The sequence below is a fragment of the Nicotiana tabacum genome, chromosome 17 (assembly GCF_000715075.1).
Source record: "Nicotiana tabacum cultivar K326 chromosome 17, ASM71507v2, whole genome shotgun sequence".
In the NCBI taxonomy this organism is placed as follows: domain Eukaryota; kingdom Viridiplantae; phylum Streptophyta; class Magnoliopsida; order Solanales; family Solanaceae; genus Nicotiana; species Nicotiana tabacum.
This window is the reverse complement of record NC_134096.1, coordinates 60,570,966-60,594,278: the sequence shown is the minus strand read 5'-3', so window position 1 is coordinate 60,594,278 and position 23,313 is coordinate 60,570,966. Positions and strand designations below refer to the sequence as shown.

Below are 23,313 nucleotides of genomic sequence, written 5' to 3'. Positions count from 1 at the left end.
GAACGATCATCCTACTGGAAATGTGTGGTCTGCCAGGTGGGCGGTGGCGGTACAAGCTACAGACGGCCAAACTTGCGAAGTACCCACTCGGTGGCATGATGCTCCACAATATCAAGGCACATTAACGGGACAGAAGAGCTCCAAATAAGTCGGCTGGTTGAGCAATAATCGGGAAAGCCAGCTATCAGCGCGTCGTTATATGGCGTCCATATGAACTATTATGTAACAACAGAAAACGTGAGTATACACAACACATGTAAAGCCACGCCAAGTAAACTTAGGTATACATTTACCTTTGCGACCTTCAGTAAATCCAACAAATCCTTGCACAAGGGGAGATTATGTCGAGCCTCGTACTCTCGTCCATATCCCCGCCGGAGAACCCACCTCCTAGCTAGAGGGAGAAACAGAGGTGGTACACCCGGAGCTAATGGTGGTAGAGGTGGATGCAACTGCATGAACTCCCAGGGCCCAAACCTAACATACAAAGTGGACGTAAAATTTAAGATATATTTTTATTGGGTATATTATAATGAATAGAGTATTCGAATATGTTTTTACCTGTAGTAGCGGCAAAAATCGAGCAACGTCACGCTGGGTGCCCATGGTCGCCCGACACATCTGCCTGTACAAGTAGGCGAGAACAGCAGCACCCCAGCTGTACTGGGGTAAATCATCTAGCCGCTCAAGATGATGAAGAAATCTCAAGCTGACTAGGTTCCCCGAAGTGTTCTGGAACATGACCCCTTCAAACATAAGGAGCAACAACAACCTCATGAACCAATGAATATGTAGCTCCGGTATATCGCCGGTGATGTCAAGGCGCAATACCTCCAAATGGTCTCGGATAGTCATCAAATGCAGATGATTGGCCCCAGCCAGTGCAGTCTCCTCCTGTGGTCGGAAACCAGTGAGCTGCTGCAGCATGTCCAGGTACTGCCCACTTGTCAGCTCTCTCATGGCCTGCGACAGAGCAACGGGGTGTTTATTAACGGGCAGCCCATATATAACCTCCACGTCTTGCAATGTGATGGTGGCCTCGCCAATGGGCAAGTGGAATATGTGCGTCTCTGGTCGCCACCGTTCTATCAGGGCCATGATCAAAGACCAATCGAGCTGCAGCCGCCCGATCTCCAAAATTCTATAGAAGCCCGTATCCTGCAGGCGTCTGACTACACGGGGATGGAGAACTTTGCCCTTCAGAGAGTCCCACATGTCGCCAGTCTCCTGACGCGGAGAGTCTGGACCAGTAATTCTCCCTCCCTTATGTGGGAGGACCTATGATCGCCCTCTAACGACAATAGCTTATCGCTGGAAGGTCCGGGATGCATAGGCGGAACCTCCATGTCGTCTACTGTAAATTAAACAACATTAATTACATGTTAGTTTTATAATTTTATATGTTTGTTTGTAAACGAAATAATTAATTTTTATAATTATACAAGATTTAACTATTAAGTATTCCCATATGGGTTCCAGGCTCGATATTTGAGGCCTAGTAGCACCAAGATATCCTGAATTCTTGTATGTGTTAGTTTTATTATTTTATATGTTTGTTTGCAAATTAAATACTTAATTTTTATAATTAAAAATTATTTAATTATTAAGTATTCACATATGGGTTCCAAGCTCGATATTTGAGGCCCAGTAGCACCAAGATATCCTGAATTCTTGTATGTGTTAGTTTTATTATTTTACATATTAGTTTTATTATTTTATATGTTTGTTTGTAAATTAAATACTTAATTTTTTATAATTATACAATATTTAATTATTAAGTATTCACATATGGGTTCCATGCTCGATATTTATGGCCCAGTAGCACCAAGATATCTTGAATTCTTGTATGTGCTAGTTTTATTAATTTATATATAGTTTTATTATTTTACGTGTTTTATTTTATACGTTTGTTTGTTACTCACTTATTTTTGACTATAATAAAATTAAATAATTAATTTTCATAATTATACAAGATTTAATTATTAAATATTCATATATGGGTTCCAGACTCGATATTTGAGGCTCAGTAGCACCAAGATATCCGAAAAATATTGTTATTTTCTCGTGTTATTTTCTTACAATCGTTTACTAGAATTGGACAGAGTTTGTGTTTGATCTATCAGCTATTTTGACATATTTTTGAGTATAAGAGATACTTAAATGATTAATTTCAATAACTACAGGGATACAATGCTAAATGGTTTACTACGCTAAAAGGGCACTATATTACTAGTCTTTAAGTAAATAAATAATCTAAACCAGATAAAAACAACAAATACATTTAATCACAAAACATTCACGACAATACATATGCAACAATAAAAAGTAACTTATTAATATTTTTTTAAACAAATAATAATGATTTCTCAATTTTTACATATTTTTTTAGCATACTAATATCTTAGTCCGGATAAAAATAACATACTAGTTTAATCGCAAAAAAATTCAAAACAACATAGAACACATTTAAAACAACTAATATGCATTTTTTATACGAGTTTCTACAAAAACTAAATCGGAATACCTCGATTTATGTTTTTTGGAAAGTTGAATCTGAAACCAGCAACCCACAACGAGAGAAGGCTTGGCTAGGATGTGAGACCAATAATCTTTACTTTTTGTGGGACGGGTGGGGTCCACTCGAGTTTTTTTGGGTCGTCAATGGGGGGGACCGCTGCTTTGATTTAAAAAGGGGAGGGGGGGGGGGTTGCTTCTGTAACGGGGGAAAAGGGAAGGGACGACTATTTGAAGGGGTATTAATGCCGTTTATTAAGGCGTTATACATATAACGTCTTAATAAACTGCACTATGCCTGAACGTCTAATCAACTTCATATATAGCGCCCTTTAAAATGGCACTATATATAGTTTGGTCACAATGTTGTTTTTCACTCATTTCGATTATTTGAGTCCAAAAAGACCACATTTAGGTTCCGGTCTCCCCTTTTTCTTCACGTGAGAGTACTTCTGGATTGCCGAAGCTAATAAAGTACAGGTGGAGTAAGAATTTGAATTTTTGGATAGCAATAGTCTTAGATAATAATTGAATTCTATTTTTTAGAATAGCAATATTAGATAATAATTGAAGTTTTTATTTACTTATTAAATGTTTTAATACAAATATAAGATTTTGAATTAAAGAGATTAGATTCGAACGATCCGTACAGATGCCGCATCCTCAAAAGATGCTATTAAACTCTTTACTATTAATGGTTGTTAACATGAAAGACACCATTATAAATTTATAATTATTTCAGATTTTCATTCCCAAGTAAAAAAGTCGTCTCGTCCTCGTTCTAAACCTAGCTTATTTTCAAGACAAGAAGTAGCGGCTTTTAAGTCAACTTCTTTGCATTATTTAAAGACCAAGTTACACGCCGAATATTGTAATGTCATTTCTTGTCTTTAGAACTTCGCTATTCTAGAGTTGTAAGTCAAAATGTGTGCGCCTGAAACCGCTAAAAATGTCCAATGCAACAAAGGGTGCAGAGGCGGATCTATAATTTAAACGTTTCGGATACCATATTATTTTATATATAAATGTACTATTATTTATACGGTCCAAATGAGATAAATATTTAATCGGTTTGATCAACTTTGTGCTTCGGTTCGAGCTATTCATCTTTTCCATTTATATAAATAAATATATCAAACAGAAAAAAATAATGACAACTTAGCGCACATCTTAAAATTTTCGGCAGTAATACCAATATCATAAAATTTCTTCTACATGAAAAGTACAAAAAGACAACCACTTCTTTTATTTTCTCAAAATTGGAAATATCTTTCAATTAACAAAATACTACCATAATTAGTTGGTCACTACAACTAATAAGTAAGACATACATAATTCTTTCATCCTTGAGTAAACAAAAACATACATGAAAATCATTCATTTACAACTTTCCTCGACGAGTTTTCATATTTTGAAAACGGTCAATGATAGCATCATTACTTACCTTTTCAAATGTTTCACGTTCTTTGTAACAAACTAAACAATCATTTAAATATTGATCATCAGTGCTATTTCACACTTTATTTTTTATCCGCTTCATGGATGAAAATACTCTCTCCACATTTACAGTAGCAACAGGTAAAATCAAAATCAACTTCACGAGTAAATAAACAAGTGCATAAGTCTTCACAAGATTTGCTTCAACCAATATTTTTGCTAAATCTCTAATTCCTTGCAAGTTGGAGAACTTGGGATCATCACCTCGCATATGAATTATGAAGGTATCGAGTTGATAACTCAAATCCCGAAGATGGAATTTATCAAACTCATTTGGATAATATTTTGCCAGTGTCATTATTTTATCCTTATCAGAATTAGCAAAGGAATTAACTGTACTCAAGCTAGCCATCCCAAGAAGCAAATCACTACTCACTACATCAAAACGTTCATTAAGCTCTTGAAGTTGCACATCAATCACAACACAAAAGATTTCAACACGCAAGTGATGTGAGTAACAAACATTTGACTTACGCTTAGACTTTCCACGAAAGTAAGACTCATCTATCTTCGGAATCAAAATATCATGCCTATCACAAAATGAGGAAGCATCATGCAATAGAGATTTCCATCCAGTTTTACTCATATCTTGCAACCTTTTCTTTGTAATATCAAGAAACACCACAGCATTAATAATATCTTGATCCTTTTTTTGTAAAATATTGCTCAATTCATTTGACATGGCCAACACTTTCACCATCAAGTGAAGCATGAAAATAAATTTGTATGTTCTAATCTTACCCAAAAGATACTCTGCTTGATTTCTTTCATGTGAGGTAGAACCTTCATACTCAATCAATTTAAGCACACGAACAATAGAAGAGAGAATAGCAATAAAGTTATCCAATATTTTGAAATGAGATCCCCAACGAGTATCACCTGGTCTTTGAAGTCCACGTTCTTGATTTAATTCTTGTCTGGTAATAACTTCACCGGACTCGAGTAATTGCTCCAACTCTTCAACTTGATGATGACGAAGCAAGTCTCTGCGCTTGAAAGATCCTCCAACAACATTCAACATATTAGTAACATGATCAAAAAAGTCTTCAACATCCAAATGCTTTTTAGCAATAACTACAAGTGTTGATTGCAATTGATGAGTGAAGCAATGAATGTAATATGCTGATGAACTATCTTTCATAATTAATGTCTTGAGACCATTTATCTCTCCCTTCATATTACTAGCTCTATCATAATCTTGTCCACGCATTTTGGATGTACTTAGTGAGTGATACGAAAGCAAAGAATATATTGCTTCCTTTAATGAGCATGCTGATGTATCACTAACATGGACAAGGCCAACAAATCGTTTTACCACTTCACCATTCTTATTAACATACCGCAAAACAAGAGCCATTTGTTCTTTGTGTGAGATATCTTTGGATTCATCGGCTAATATACCAAAGAAATCTCCATTCAAATCTTCAATTATAGATTTCAATGTTTCTTTTGCACAAGCATTGATAATATCCTTTTGAATCATAGGACAAGTTAAAGTATCATTTTGTGGAGCATTTTCTAATATTACTTTTCCCACATCTAGATGTTTGTCCTTATGCCACCACAAAAAGCTTAGAAATAAGCCTTGATTTGTTGAATATTCACTTTCGTAATGACCTCGGAAAAGTAATCCATGATGCAAGAGAAGTATTGCAACATCAATTGAGTCTTTCAAGCTCATTCGATACTCACTTTTCACCTTCTCTAAATGCTTGTCTAAAACAACTTGAATTGATTGATGATGATTTGATAAATCTAGCATCTTGTTGAAATATTTATTATGGACACTACTAATCTCACCGACATGCAAACGGAACCTTTCAAAAGCCTTATTCCAAGCCCTAAAATCACTTTTTGTAAAAAATTCACCCCCACTTCTATGAACGAATTCATTTTTGAACAAATAACAACATAGACAATATGCGGTATCTTTTTTCACACTATACTCCAACCATCTTGAAAATGAACTTTTGAACCAACTTGGTTTAAATTGGCGCATTCTCCCTCCTATTGTAGTTTTAGGAATTGATGATTGGTAGGTTGACATGGCCCATTTTAAATGTAATATCTCCTCACCTTATCTCGTAATCGACGACTATAATTAGCAATGAGTATTCTTTCTCCTGGGTCGGTGCTAAATGATTCTGAGTCGAGCTCACCGATAAGATGCGAAAGATTGACATTCGCACGAATTTCTGGAGGTATCGCCTGACTCAATAATTGCACACTAGAACTAGAACTTGGTTGAGAATAATTCATCTTTACGAAAAATTTATCCATCTCAATCTTTCCTACAAAACAAATGTTCAATCCAACTCATAATTAATTCAAGGATGTCATATACATTTTTGGTATAAATTTGAATTAAGATTGAAAATCTAAACAACAAAATGCTTTAAAAGCTTATCTGATCATGAAACACATCATCTTAGCATATGTTTACACAAAAATCATACAAAAACTAAATAGCTAATACAATCAGAGATTCAAGAGAACGATATGCACAATAACACAATAAACTATAAATTAAAGATTGGAACAGAGAAAAAAAATCAAATCTGAATTGAATAAAAGGAAAACAAGGGAGAAAATGAAAGGGTCAAAGGGGTTTAGTAACTTGTAAGTCTATACTATTAAATATTAACTATTAACTATACCACCAAAAATATTATTTTCAGAGAAACCCAACATAAAATATTTAAAAAAAAAAAAAGAGAATAAGAGAGATTTACAGTCAAATTACAAAGTAGTAGTACAACAACATGTGAGGTGCAATGGAAAAGTGGATACCAAATGGTGGTGGCCAACCGCCGGTGAGTGACAGACTGAAAAAACTGAAAATTCAAGAGTCCCCAAGTTTGGAGCAGCAACACAGTAGAAGAGAAGGGTTTTGGGTGGGAAAAGTTTTTGGGGAAATAAGGGAGCTTTTGTATTTTAATGGATAAAGAAAGCACAATAGAAAAGTTAAAAAGTATATAATAAAGTAAAACAAAGAATAAATAAGAAAGAAAACGTAGTACACCTCACAATAATTGTCCAATAGTACACTAACAAAAGTTCCTAAAATTTTATGCTTTGCACATATTTTGAACTTCCGCTACTATAGGGAGATATTTTCGGGTCTTTACCATTGGCACCCAGTGGCTGTTTTATTCATTAGGGTGCCATTTTATTATATGTACAATATTTCTTCTATACATATAGATATATACACAGAGTTCCGATCGAGATCTGCGGGTGCCGGCGCACCCCCTCAGCTCTATGTAGATCCGCCCCTAAAAGGGTGCCTTGTGGCTTTTATTGTCCATTTATTAGTGAAGCTTGACAGATTACTGCAAGAAAAAACTGATTTAGCTGTTTATTTTTCCAGTTCCTCATTTTATAATGTTAGAAATTCTTGAATTGGATTTGTGAATTTGGTATATTTGTAAATTATATATATATATTTTAAAAAAGTCAACATCTCATGAACTAACGCTGAATATTGAATATGTTTGAACCTTACATGTTAAAGGCAGCCATTTCTTTAGGAGAAAGGAAGCACCAAATATCTTCTGTGTATGGAGAGTAGAAAAAGAAATAAATTTATATCTATATTTATTATTAAAAGGAGAGGAAAAAACCCTTTTCTTAAGCCACGTGGCAACCTAGAAAAAAATAAAAAAGTTTATTTATTCAAAACATATTATTGAGAATAATAGAATAACATATAAAATAAAAAATATATATCTTCTATTATATTATAAAAAGAAAGTAGCATACAAAAATTTAAATAAATTAATATTCTAATAAAAGTTTCTATTAACAAATAATAATGCAATAATGGTAATATAATAAAGAAAAATACATAACAAAAAAGTTATTCGATGCCTATATAAGTCTTTTTAATTTAATAGAGATTTTATTCATTAAAATTCAGATAATATTATTGAGAACAATAGGATAAAATTTAAAATAAAAAATATTTCAAGAGTAATAAAATATATATCTTCTATTATATTATAAAAAGGAAGTAGTAGACAAAAATATTAAACAAAGTAATATGCTAATAAAATTTTCTATTAACAATGCAATAATACTAAATATTGGATAATATAATAAAGAAAAATACAGAACAAAAAAGTTATTCAATGACTATACAACTCTCTTTAATTTAATAGAGATTTTATTCATTAAAATTTAGACAATATTATTGAGAACATTAGAATAAAATTTAAAATAAAAAATATATCTTTTATATATAATAGGAGAGGCAAAGAAATGTTATGATAACAAGTGGCATAACATTAAATTGATACATGTAAACTTTTTTGGACAATTCTCCAACTTTGTTGGAGTTTCAAATTTATTTTAAAAAAATTTAAAGGACATGGTATTTTTCATAATTCAAAATTTCAGATTTTCTTTTTTTTGTTAAAAAATAACTGATTTTACTTGGCACAAATAAAGGACACGTGTTTTCTCTCTCTAAAAAAGAAGATTGGTTTTAGATTAAGATTTATAAATTTCATATTAAGGAAAAAAACACCTGTTACAATTCAAAAAATAATGAAAGTGTTTTCTTCTTCTTTTTTCCCCTACTTATTTGTTAAAAATCTGTCGCTTAATTCTATATTATTTAATTATATTAAATTAAAAGATAAGAAACTCCCATGACCCCACGAAATTGAAAAACCAAGCGCACAAAAAGGACAACAGCGAAAACTGCTGGAGAGATCAGTTTCTCTCTTCATTTCTTGGAGAAGTTTAAAACTCATTTAAATTCATCAAATGATGACCAGATCGAAGAACTATAGATTGTTATACTATTTCCATTGATATGAATGGTAGGAGATTTGTATAAATGATGACCAGATCGAAGAAGTCGATGACAGATTGCGAAACAAGACGACCCAATTTGTGGTTGTAGGCACGAAATTTGAAGTTTGTCAAATAGAAAATAGGTCTGTTGTTCTCCTTTTTCAGATTTATTTATCTTCTATTTGATACACGATTTTGACTTTTCGCCAAAACAAATTTGAGTTGAATGATAATACAAAGCTTTTTAATGATTGACTGTACAACGGAAAAAATGATAGAAAACGAATGAAGGAAGGAGTTAAGCAGAGAATCACTCCTCGAACATCACTTCACAATCTATTCATTTGCGTGTGCTGGCAATGATTGTAAAAAAAAGCAAAATCTACTGTTACATATGTTTTGATAAATATTATTCAATGATATAGCTTTAAGTGATCGGGAAATTTTTACAAAGTACTCGGTGTTCTCTTATTTAATGAGACTCTTTATCCGATTTTGTTTGTTATCTGTCGACACTGTCGTATACAAAATACTTGGCTGATTTTTTACGATTCAGTAATCATATATTTGTTGATTTCATCCTCACCTGAATCAGAAAGTTGCTAAATGCAAGTTAGTGGTCTCAAGAATTCTCCCGGACTAAGAAAAAATGGCCTTTGAATTGCTACTAGGAAGGCATTACATTTGCTTCAGCATAGGTATCCTGAGTAGTGGCTAAGCAGGTACTTTTTTCAGCACACATACTCATATATTGCTGGTTAGAGATTCATTTGGAGCATTCCTATGATGGTAATTCCATTGACTAACTGTGGATTGTGACTCTTTAATTTGCTACATAACTTATGCAAACTTTTGTTGGTTTTTAGCATTTTCATTTTTGACTTGTGGCATAGATGGTTTATATGCAAGGTTTAGTACATGTATGATAAGAGGGATATATTTAAGTAATGATTAACTGATACTTATAGTCTCATCTGCCTTACCTCGAAATTTGATGAATGATGGATTCGGTCTTTCTATTTTAATATGCAAATAAATTTAAACGTATGTATATAAATAAAGTAAATGATTTTGTTTCTCTAATCAGTTTGGTGTGCAAGAAATTTATTATTTATTTCAACTCCGATTAGTTTTGATCTTGAAACTTTATGTGTCCTCCTTTCTTGCATCTTAATTGTTTTTCTATAGGCTGTGATAGCGCCCAACGTCGCCGCTAGGCAAGTCAACGGTGAACTAGCCATGTATTTATTCTTTTAACATTTTAAAAATAACTAATTTTTAATTATTAAATAAGTAAAAGGTGAGAAATTCAATAAAATAGAGTGTAAACATTTATAAGAACAAGTGTGGTGAAATTAATACTCAAAATCATCAAGTATCTACTAGCAAAATTCTAAAATTTGGTGTCACAAGTGTATGAGCTACTAGTAGAATATAAAAAATAATAAACTACTGTCCGAATGGAGTAGACAGAAAATAAAAGCAAAAGAGAGATTCCAGGTGCTGCAGGATGGACTCGGAAAGCAGCTCACCACGAAGTCTCGAAATATTAGGGGTGTGCGCCGGGATAACTACCTGATGCACCTGCCTCAGAACCTGCACGATTAGTGTAGAAGTGTAGCGTGAGTACATAAATAACATGTACCCAGTAGGTATCTAGTCTAACCTCGAAGAAGTAGTGACGAGGGGTTGACATCGACACTTACTATGGGTCAACAATAAAATACAGAAGTTCTAAATAAGCATAGATCATATAAATAATAAATACAACTCAGTAACAAGCAGTGAATAATAATTCTTCCAATAATAATAAATTTGAAGTCAATTTCTGTCATTAAGCAATTATAACAGCTCAAGCCAAAAAGTAATATCAAATATAATTGGGTTCCGAGTATTATCACGCACGATTTACGCCGAGGTCGTACGACCCGATCCAAAATATATTGTGTGCACTGCCGAAGGTCAAACGACACAAACCATAAATGCATCTATTAACCTGTCGAGGCGAACGACCCGCTCCCATGAGAGTAGAGGAAATTTACCTCGCTCGCAAAAATACTTGCGACGCGAGTGAATATGGATTTATCAAAGTTATTATAAAATTCTTCAATGCTTCCCAAGCATAAGAAATCCAAAATGGAGACTTTTAAATCTTAAAATCCTTAATCTCAGCTCTATTTAAGAGAATTAATATGCAAAATCAACATAATAGTGCAAACAAAGCATGATGTAAATCTAAGACTACTCGGACATCACATGGAATTTAGCTATGCACGGACTCTCGTCACCTAGTGCGTACGTAGCTCCCCACACAAGTAATTCATGACAAATACACCTAAGGGGATGAGTTTCCTCTTACAAGGTTAGATAAGAGACTTACCTAGTTCTCAAGCTCACTTCCGATCCACAAATATACTTTAAATCCTCAACTCGGTGCCAAACGACCCAAAACTAGTCAAATGTTATATAAATTAATCAATATGTGTTCGAAAGTTCATAATTTAACTATTACAGTAATTGCCCAACCCAAATTGAAAGATTCCAAAAATTCATCCCCAGGCCCACGTGCCCGGATTTCGAATATTTTTGAAGATAAATGTTACCCATAACCTCACAAACTCAAATATATAATTTTCACTCAAACCCACAACTATTTTCGTGGTTAAATTCCATTTTTTATCAAAACCTAGGGTTTTCATCTAAACTCATGATTTCCACAATTTTACATGTTAAAATCTATCCATAATCTGTATATTTAAATTACATTGGATAGAAATTACTTACTTCCAATAGCTAGGTGAAAATCCCTCTCTAAGAAGCTCCAAAATCGCCCAAGAAGTGAGAGAAATGAGTCAAAAATAGCCTAATTCCCGTAATAAATGAACCTTTCTGCCTCTAGGTCTTCCGCTTCTGCGACTCTATGGCTGCATCTGCGAAAAAAGCCTCGCAGATGCAGCTCCCCCTCTAATGGCCTCTTACACATCTACGAACCTCAAGTCCGCTTCTGCAGGACCGCTGTTGCGACGCGTGTGTCGACCTACGGCTTTAGCCGCTTTTACGATAGCTTCCTTCGCACCTGCGCTTTCGCAGGTGCGAACCCTCACCCGCATCTACGGTTTTTGGGCTGCCTACGTTGGGCCTCTTCTGCGGCTGGCCCTCCGCAGGTGCGATTGCACCAGAAGCTGGATGTTTCAGCTATTCATCCAAGGCCAAACGACTTCCGTGCATCGTCCGAATGGCATCGGGGGCTTCTGAGACCCCGTCCAAACATACCAACTAGTTTGTAAATGCAGAAAACAACATTAAAACTAAGAATCGCAACCAAAAACCAATGGGATCAACTTTTGAATTTTAAATTCTTTTAATTTACTCAGAACGTACCATTTCATATTTAAACTACTCGGAATAACACCAAATTTTGCGTGCAAGTCTTAAATCACTATACAGAACTATTCCTATGCTTGAAATCCCAAACGGACCTCGATAATATCAAAACCTACTCCAAATCAAATTTAAGGAACCTTTAAACCTTCAATAAGCCAACTTTCAACTTTAGGCACCGAAACGTTCCCGGTTTATCCAAAATCCGATCCGAACACACGCCCAAGTCCAAAATCATCATACGAATCTATTAGAACCATCAAATCCCATTTCCGAGGTTGTTTACTAGAAATATTGACCCAAGCCAAACTTAACCATTTAAAGACAATATTAAGGAACTAAGTGTTCTGATTTCAATCCGAACCTTTCCAAATCCGAACTAACTATCCCCGCAAGTCATAGAATAGTAAAAGCACATACAAGAGTCTTATTTAGGGGAACGTGGATCTAAGAAGCAAAACAACCGGCCGGGTCGTTACATTAATTGCCTCAATCATTCACCAAACTTTACCTCTAAGAATATATTTGAACCTTTTTGGATACTAACTGAAAAAAATGAGATATAGGTTTACCTTTGTTGTATGCTTTCGACTTTTTAATATAATTGTCGTATATTGATTTATCTATTTATGGCAATAACAAAAAATAGTTATTTATTTTTTATGAATTGGCAGGTTCAAATTCTTAAATTAATACAAGAGCGATGTAGTACACTACCATTGTGAATGTAGGAAGAGACTCACGTGAAAGTCGTGGTAACAAGGTAAGAGACAGAAAAAGATTTTTTAGAATCAACAAATTTTTAATTGTATTTCATAAAATTCTTCGAATCTATACTTTCCGTTATACAATACAAGTATTTATACGTGGAATTAAATGAATTACATTGGCAAGTACTACTCTGAAGATCTGTGAAATATGATTTCAAACGTGATGCTTGAGCTTTCGTTTATAAAAGCTTTAAATATTAAACCCTCTCTATATTTTAATAGTTGGATTGCTGCTGGAAATAGAACAATCCTTAAGATGCAGAAGATTGATCTAAAAACAAGTGATGCAAAATGAAGTATTTCATATTATACAAACTCAAAAACAATGACTGACACTCTCTGTTTAAGTAGGCAATATCCTTTAAATTCAAACTCGACTTTATATTCCACAAACTCAAAAAGACCAATATTGTACAAGCAGAGGAAAACAAATAATATAAGATGCTTTCATTTCAAATCAGTGATTGATGATTTATATGCGAAAAAAGAAAGATGAGTTGAATCGCTAAATTATGAAGTGGCTTGATAGTGCTATGATAAATAAGGTTGTTCGGCCGAAAGATATGACTGAACAACCGTGGAAATAGGTGAGAAAGAGGTTGATGCATAAATGGTTATGAAATCACCGAATAGATAATGGTCTAGATTGAATTTTGTATATGCAGAGAAATTTATAATTTTAGTGTGTCTTCTTATGAAGAAAAGGTTTGCGTTCATGTGTTTTTTGTATTAGTTGTGTGTGAATATGAATGTGATAGTGAATTTGTGGAGTCTTTGAGGTCACTCTGTGATGTTCAAAGTAAGTTGCAAATTCAAATAAGAAGAAGGAAAATTGACAAGCAATCTTACTTAAAACAAATATTAAACTAATAAGATGTCACTATATAAACCAACCAGTCAAACCTCATAGCAGTTGTAAACATGCATCTGTGATTTTTTTTTCTGGGATTGCACATGGCTGATTTATTAGGTACAAAGATGAAGATGAATTAGTGGCTGTAAGAGGCTCACCAAGATATGTTGTGAATGTACGTAAAAGTTAATTATTAAAAGTTGTGAATGTACGTAAAAGTTAATTATTAGATGGTACTTCTTGATGTTGTAATTTGGCAATGTTTACCTCTAAGGTAATTTTATTGATTTAGATTGGATTAAACATTAAGATTTTCTTTGGTAACGTAGGATTAAACATCAAGTCTTAGTATTCAGATCTAGAGCAACATAAAGAATATGAAAAAGTTGAGCTTAGAATGATCGGATTAAAACTTGCTTTTTTCAAAGTACATACAATGAGTGAATATGCTTTTGGATTGCTAGCTGTCATTATTAATGTTTAACTTATGGTGTTTTAGGAGCTTCTCTATTCCGCATAGATATTTTTCAGAATGTCAATTGATAAAAAGGAATAATTAGCATCAATTTATTAATTATAACCATTTTCTTCAAGATGAAATCTACACGGTATGTTAATTGGAAATGCTAGTTAACTCCATATACCTTTGAAATATTTATTTTACCTTGTATACCTATTTTATAAAAGTTTATTACTTTTTAAACTTTTAATCTCATTATATGCCATTAAATAAATCTCACCTTTTAAGGAACTAAATTATCTCTCACTCCAACTTAATAAATCCCTTAAAATACTCTATCATCCCACGTTTTAAGGAAATGAAATTATACATATTCACCAAAAAGTCCACCCCAGTAATTTCTCTATGAAGTACTCCATAATCCTTTTCTTCTTTTTCATCTATGTAATCAAAAGAAAAATAAAATAACGTGACAATGTTCTAATTAGGGATATAATATATAAACTAAAATAAAATATTAGAATATGCTATTCAAACCCATACACCACAATATCCTAATGAAAATACATTATTCAAATCAAACAACGATGATATTCCAATTTGGAATATAATATTCAAATAAAACATAACACAATATTCTAATTTGGAATACAATATTCAAATCAAACATACCATAATATTTTAATTTGGAATAAAGTATTCAAACCGGATTTTTCAAATTAAAAAATTGTAGAATATTTGGTTTGTATATTGTATTCCAAATTAAAATATTTTTTGAGTATTGTATTCCAAATTAGAATATTATTATATGTTCTATTTGAATAATGTATTACAAATTATAATATTATGGTATATTTAGTTTGAATAATATATTCTAAATTAGAATACTATGATATGCTTGATTTAGATAGTATACTTGTCATTAGAATATTGTGATATATTCGATTTGAATTGTATTTCAAATTAGAATATTATGGTATGTTCTAAATATATGGGAAGATTTGAAAGTATAGAGTATACAATATCAAAAATTCCATTTCACATGGAAAATATGAATATGGTTTAATTAAGGGAGATGTGAAACTCAAAATTCATTGAGTACATGTTTCAATAATTAAGGCTACATTTAAGGGATATTATCCCCTTATTAATAGTGGTTGTTACACACATAAGATTCTCTACCAAGATATACCATGTAATTTCTTTATAGGTATACAATGTAACTTTCATAATTAAGGCATAGTGAGTAAAGAGATTTATAGAGGGGGTATACGGCATTAAAACCCCTTTTATTTTCTCTTTCCATCAAAGATGCATAGCTAAAAAATGTAATTGTACAAATTTGTTCCCAAATAAATGTAGCAACAACTTTTGGTTAATGGATCAAACCCATATTATAAATTTATAATGTTCTCCTTTTCAAATGAATTAATAAAAAAATTTCTATGACCTGGTAGATGTTATCAGCAAGTGTCAATTAAGTTATTTTTCAGGGCGATATTTTATAGATTTTGAGCTAATATGTAAAGTAACGACCCGACCAGTCGTTTTACTTTCGAGATCCCTGTTTTCCTAAATAAGACTCCCCGTATGTACTTTTACTGTTTTATGACTTGCGGGGATGGTTAGTTCGGGATTTGGAAGGGTTTGGGTTGAAATCGGAATACTTGGTTCCTTAGTTTGGCTTTTTTAAAAGGCTAAGTTTGACTTTGGTTAACATTTTGAGTAAACGATCTCGGAATCGGGATTTGACGGTTTCAATAGGTTCGTATGATGATTTTGGACTTGGACGTATGTTCGTATCGAGTTTTGGATGACCCGGGAGCGTTTCAGCGCTTAATGTTGAAAGTTGGCTTATTGAAAGTTTAAATTTTTTTTTAAATTTGGTTTGGAGTAGGTTTTAGTGTAATCGAGGTCCGTTTGGGATTCCAAGCCTGAGAATAGTTCCGTATGGTGATTTAAGACTTGCACACAAAATTTGGAGTCATTCCAAGTAGTTTAAGTATGTTTCAGCGCGTTCGGAGTAAGTTGGAAGAATTTGAAGTTCATAAGTTGATTCTATTGGTTTTGGGTTGCGATTCTTAGTTTTAATGTTATTTTTCACATTTCGAGGGTGCGAGCGAGTCCTATTTATGATTTTAAACTTGTTGGTATGTTTGGTCGGGGCCTCAGGGCCCCCGTACTGGGTTCAGAGGGTCGGCGGAATGTGGTTTCCTATTTTGAGAAGGGATACTGGTGCTTGGCATCTGGTGCGTTCGCACCTGCGGTGGGAAAGCCGCAGGTGCGGCGCCTGGCTCACAGAAGCGGAAAGAGGAAGGGGGATCAGAGTCCGCAGAAGCGTACTCTCTTTTGCGACGTGGGGAATCACAAGTGTGGAGGGCCCCAGAGTGGGCGAGGTCGCACGTGCGATGGGCGAGCCGCAGAAGCAGGCTCGCAGGTGTGGCTTTATGCCGCAGGTGGGCCCAGTGCTGAGTCTGGTTCCTTCCGCAGAAGTGGACCTCTGTCCGTAGAAGAAAACCTCTGTCCGCAGAAGCGGCGCCGCAGGTGTGGCCCAGGGTCTGCAGAAGCGGAATCGTTGGAGGCAGTGAGGGCTTTTATTGCGGGACTTGGGCCTTTTTCCTCACTTTTTCAATTAGTATTGGGAAAATTCGAGAGATCATTGGAGAGGAGTTTTCATCAATATCCTAAGGTAAGTAACTCCCACCCATTTTTGAGTTAATTACACGAGTTTTAGCTAGATTTAACATGAAAAGATTGTGAAACTTGTAGAAAATGTGAAGAACCTAGGGTTTTAATAAAAATAATATTTAACCACGAAAATGATTATGGAATGGGGTAAAAATTATATATTTGAGTTCATGAGATTATGAGTAACAATTATCTTCAAAAATTCCCGAAATCCGGGTACGTGGGCCCGGGGGTGAATTTTAGGGATCTTTCAATTTGGGTTGGGTAATTACTCTAATAGTTAAATTATGAACTTTTGAACCTGTATTGACTAAATTATATAACCTTTGACTAGTTTCGAGCCGTTTGGCACCGAGTTGAGGCTGTAGAACAAATTTGAGGATCGGAAATGAGCTTAAGAACGAGGTAAGTCTCTTGCCTAACCTTGTAAGAGAAAATTTACCCCATAAGTGATTTAAATTGCCATTTGCTTCTAATTGTGGGGGCTACGTACCCACAAGGTGACGAGAGTCCGTGCGTAGCTATTATTTATTCTTATATCCGGGTAGTTTAGGACCCAAATTATGAATTACTTGTAATGTTTGCACCCTACCTGTTAATTAAAGTGCCTAAATTATATTAGAACTTTTTAGAGAAATTGTAAAAGACCGAATTTCACTTACTTGAATTTTGAGCGGATTACTTGACCGTTAATGGAAATTGTGTTACATTGTGTATTAGCCTTGTAATAACTTTTAAGCCAAATATTTATAAAGTACCATCTCTTCTTATGGAGCGGGCTGAATGCCTCGGCAGTAGATAGATGCATCTATGATTCGTGCCGCACGACCCTCGGCAGTGTACACGTTATTCTGGATCGGGACGTATGACCTCGACATAATCGTGCATGATAATACTTGGATTTTAATTATTTATTTGATATCATTTCATGGCTTGAGAGGTTAAGATATTATCAGACAGAAAGCTATTTGAGATTTAGTATATGTAAAGGAATTATTTATTTCCCGCTTGTTATTGAAATGCCGTAGTTATATACATAACCCATGCTTATTTGGAGCTTCTTTATTTTTATTGTTGGCCCAGCGTAAGTGTCGATGTCGACCCCTCATCACTACTTCTTCGAGGTTAGAATTGATACTTACTGTGTACATGTTATTTATGTACTCACGCTACACTTCTGTATTGACCGTGCAGGATCTGAGGCAGGTGCATCTGGCGATCACACTGGCGCACATCCCCGTTACCCGAAGGCCTAGTGGGGAGCTTCTTCCTGAGCCGTTCCGTAGCACCTAGAGTCTCTCATTTATATTCATTTCTATCTATTTTAATTTTAGAAAGTAACTAGACTTTTGTATAATCTATTAGTGCTCATACACTTGTAACACCAGGTCTTGGCACACACATTAACAGATTTTGTGGTTTTTGAATTATTACTATGGTTAAGATTGTACTCAGCTGCTTTCGTTTTATTTATTTAAATATGCTATGTCTTAATTTTTGAATTAAGGAAAAATTTAATTACTTAAGAATTTATTTAAAAAAAATCACGTGGTTAGTTCACTGTCGACTTGCCTAGCGACGGCGCTGGGTGTTATCACGGCCTATAGGAGAATTAAGTCGTAACATGTAGGGAGTTTTTTTGTTACTCTCCATCCTTTTAGGACTCAGAGACAAAAGAGAACCAAAACCCATGAGAGAGGTTTATGGTTGGTTTCAGTCCATGTCCATGCTACTAACTGTATTATAACCATGAACCAACATTTCATGTCTTGACATTTTCTATTTTAAAAATAGGTATATTGAATAAAAGACAAAATAAGGTATATAAGTGTGTTAGTCGTTCTCTCCAAATCAGGGAAAGAAAATCTTTTTCAATATATTATTTTTCATATTTGTTTTAGGTCCGCATCATTTGTGTCTGCTACAGAGTAGACCGATCGAATGACTTCTGGTAGTGGAACGCAATGCAAAAGAAAGGTAACTAGAAATTAAGCCTTTCATATGTGCTGGCATTTGTTGTCACGACCCAAAACTCACTATAGATCGTGATGGCGCCCAACGTCGCCGTTAGGCAAGCCAACGGCGAACTACCAACTTAATTGTTCATTTTATTATTTTTGAAATCATGAATCTTATTATATTGAGAGATCGATGCATCAAAAATCATACATACGTATGATTTAAGTAAAATATAAAGTAGAAGTATCTCAATAGTAAGCAAAATCATAAACAAATTCTAGAACACCCCAAAACCTGGTATCACAAGTGTATGAGCATCTACTAGGAAGTAAAATAACAAAATATCATCTGTCTGGAATACAAGGTAGATAGGATAAAGTAAATAATTATGATTGAAACTCTGTGTGCTGCAAATTGTAGCATGGAATACAACTCACCATAGAGTCCCCTCAGTAGATGCGCCTCCGTGCCCCAGAAGACCACCAAATGAACATGTCGGATCCTGCACAATTAGTGCAGAAGTATAGCATGAGTACGTAAATCAACGTATACCCAGTAAGTATCTAGCCTAACCCCAAAGAGGTAGTGACAAGGGGTCGACATTGACACTTACTAGTGGTCCAATAAATAAAATATAATAATGTAGGAAAATATGAAACATGGTAGGTAACAATGAGTACAGGTAAAGACAAATAATACGGTCTATAGCTGAACAGTGAACACAAAGTCCTCAAACACTGGATACCTCTCAAATGGAGTAAGTAATGGTCAACACCAAATTAACAGTCACATATCAAGTTTGGAAAATTCATGAATACGCGGACTTCTTATCAAGTGTTTCACACGATTCTGCCGAGGCGAGCGACCCGATCCTATAAGAGTGATTTTATAGAAATGCCGAGGTGAATAACCCAATCGCATAAGAGTATAGTACTGCCGAGATGAACGGCCTGATCCCATAAGAGTATAGTACTGCCGAGGCAAACAGCCCGATCTCATATGAGTGTAATACTGCCGAGGCAAACAGTCCAATCCCATGATACTGCTGAGGAAAATGGCCCGATCCTATAAGAGTGTGGTACTGCCAAGGCGAATGGTCCGATCCCATAAGAGTGTGGTATTGCCGAGGCGAATGTCCTGATCCCAAAAGAATATAATACTGCCGAGGAGAATGGCCCGATCCCATAAGAGTGTGTTACATGATACTATCGAGGCGAACGACCCGATCCCATAAGAGTATTTTATGAAATTGTCGAGGCGAACGCCCCAATCCCATAAGAATATGATACTGCTGAGGCGAACGACCCGATCCCATAAGAGTGTGTTACATGATATTGCCGAGGCGAACGACCCAATCCCATAAGATTATTTCATTAATTTTCCCAGGCGAACGGCCCGATCCTATTAGAATATGGAGCTTTTACTGGTCTTTGACCCTACTCGCGAATATACGTGTGAGTTATGAGATTCAAGAAAACTTTCCGATGGTGTAACGATCTGGCCAGTCGTTTTGAGTATTATAGTCATGTTCTCATATTTACTGCTTAATATATGCTTTACAGTGGTTATATGACTTGCCGGGGTAATTGGTTCGGGTCCGGTGAGGTTTTGAAATGAATTGAGACACTTAGTCTCCAAGATGAAAACTTAAGTTGAAAAGGTTGATCGGATGTTGACTTATATGAAAATGACTCCGGAATAAAATTTTGATGATTTCAATAGCTCCGTATGATAATTGTGGACTTAGGAGCGTGTCCGAAAAAGTATTTAAAAGTCCGTGGTTAAATTAGGCTTGAAATGGCTAAAATAGAAATTTAATTTTGGAAGTTTGACTGGGGAGTTGACTTTTTGATATCGGGGTCGGAATCCAATTTTAGAAATTGAAATAGGTCTATTATGTCATTTATGATTTGTGTGCAAAATTTGAGGTCAATCGGACATGATTTGATAGGTTTCGGCATTGAATGTAGAAGTTGAAAATTCTTAGTTTCATTAAGTTTGAATTGGGGTATGATTCATGGTTTTAGCATTGTTTGATGTGATTTGAGGTTTCGACTAAGTTCGTATGATGTTTTAGGACTTTTTGGTGTATTTGGTTGAGGTCCCAAGGGCCTCGGGTGAGTTTCGGAGGGTTAACAGATCAATTCTTGGAATTGAAATTTTGCTGTAATTTTCTGATGTCTGTACTTGGTTTCCTTATACGCGATCATATGAAAATGTCCACGATCACGTAGGCTTAGCTGGTCAGTGGAGAAACTGTTCTTTATGATCGCGTGAGAAGGTTCGCGATCGGGTAGGCCTTATTGGGGACTGCTGAAAATATGTTCTATGCGATCGCATAGATTGGTCTGCGATCGCGTAACTAGAGTAGTTCACGTATCGTGAATGCGTGAGGCATGTCGCATTCGCGTAGATGATATGGAGCAGAAGTGGAGGTCACGCATATGTGCTTCGCGATCACGTGAAGGAGTCCGCGATCGCGTAGGTCTGTGAAGTTGAGCTTCGCGATCACGTAAAGTTAAAATTGGTCAGGAGCAATCTGTGTTTCGCAATCGCGTGAGATTGTCCGAGATTGCGTAGAGTAAATGACTGGGCAGAGATTTTAAGTTCTTAAAATGAGACTCCAAATTTGGAGATCGAGGAGAGGAGATTTTTTAAAAAAACAACGGGGTAAGTATTTTTAACTCAATTTTGGTCAAATTATCCGAATCTATTGCTATTTTTAGCATTTAATTGGTGTTTTAAGTTGGGAAAATTATGAAAACCCTTAAGTTTAGATTGAAGATTTGAGGGTCGAGTTGATGTCGGAATTTGGTAAAATTCGTATGGTTGGACGTGTGGTTGAATGGGCGTTCATATTTTGTAACTTTTGTCGGGTTCCGAGATGTGGCACCCTCGGGCGATTTTTGAGTGAAATTTTAGATTTTATTGGAAAATTAGTATTTTCATATGGAATTAATTCCAATAATTTATATTGACTAAATCGAATTAATTATGACTAGATACGAGGCTTTCAGAGGCCAATTCGCGAGGCAAAGGCATAGCGGAGTAAAAGAATTACACGGTTTGAGGTTAGTAATATTTCTAAACTTGGTTCTGAGGGTATGAATCCCCTAATTTGGTATTATATAAATTGTTTGGAGGTGACGCACATGAGCGTGTGGGCGTGCACTATAGAAACTGTGACTTAAATAAATTTTGGGGAGTTGTAAAATGAAAGAATCATGTTATTATCCGCATATTCTCCACGTGTTAGAAGAATTGAGTTGAGACTTGTATTAAAGATCATGTTTAGGCTACGTGCCGATATCTTGGGACCCATAGGGTCGTGTTGCTGTTGAATTTAAATTTTTAAAAATATACATTTCATACTCAGTCAAGTTCATCAATTGTGAGGATATTGATGGGATCGAGTTACGTGCCGCGGCAGGCAATATCATATTTATATATATTATTATTATATTGATCGGGGCTGCCTGCTGCAGTAGGCCTTATAGGCTTTATTATTATATGGATCGGGGCTTCCCGCCTGCAGTAGGCCATATCGACTTTATATAGCGCTTGGGCTGAAGGAGCCCCTCTGGAGTCTGCAACCCTCACAGTGAGCGCATATGATTTATATTCGGGATGGACTTCCCAGGGCTTCGGCATGGAGGCTTCGGTTTTGGGGAGAGGAACGGAGGAGGTACATCATTGTTGGACTTCACTAAGGCTTTTGGGTTGGTGATTGCGAACTCTAGATTTCAGAATAGGGAGGGGCATTTGGTTACTTTTCAAAATGTGGTGCGAGGACCCAAATTGACTATCTCCTCCTCAGGAGGTGTGACAGAGGGTTGTGCAAGGATTGCAAGGTGATTCCGGGTGAGATACTCGCAACGCAGCATAGGCTCTTGGTGATGGACGTTGGTATTATGTTAAAGATGAGGAAAGAGTCTACTCGAGGAAGACCGAGAATCAGGTGGGGAGCCTTAACTAAGGATAAAGCTCAAGCATTGGAGGGGCGGTTGTCGGCTATGGGAGCTTGGAGGAGTAGTGGTGACGCGAGCACTATGTGGTCAGCGACAGCAGACTATATTAGGGAGGCTGCGAGAGAGGTGTTAGGGGTCTCGACGGGCGTATCTGGTGGGCACAAAGGAGACTGGTGGTGGAATGAAGTGGTCCAAGGTAAAGTGGAAGCAAAGAAGGCAGCGTACCTGAAGTTAGTGGGGAGCATAGGTGAGGAGGAGAGGCGAGTGTGCATGGAAAAGTATAAGGCAGCTAGGAAGGAGGCTAAGTTGGCGGTCACAGAGGCTAAGACTGCAGCTTATGGTCGTATGTACGAGGAACTGGGGAAAATAGTTGGGGAAAAGAAGTTATTCTGGCTGGCCAAGTTGAGAGAGAGGAAGGCTCGG

General features: G+C 35.5%; 1 protein-coding gene and 1 long non-coding RNA gene across 2 annotated transcripts; one reads left to right on the top strand and one right to left on the bottom strand.

Moving 5' to 3' along the window:
- Positions 1 to 4,027: 4,027 nt before the first annotated feature.
- LOC142171880 (uncharacterized) lies at positions 4,028 to 5,773 on the bottom strand. Its single transcript, XM_075235590.1, has one exon. It carries the CDS (start codon positions 5,771 to 5,773, stop codon positions 4,028 to 4,030), a length of 1,746 nt encoding a protein of 581 aa, XP_075091691.1.
- Positions 5,774 to 8,684: 2,911 nt separating this feature from the next.
- Positions 8,685 to 13,186, top strand: LOC142171407 (uncharacterized). Its single transcript, XR_012700969.1, has 3 exons — positions 8,685 to 8,954; positions 9,407 to 9,533; positions 12,867 to 13,186. It is a non-coding gene; the product is annotated as an uncharacterized LOC142171407 (long non-coding RNA).
- Positions 13,187 to 23,313: the final 10,127 nt, after the last annotated feature.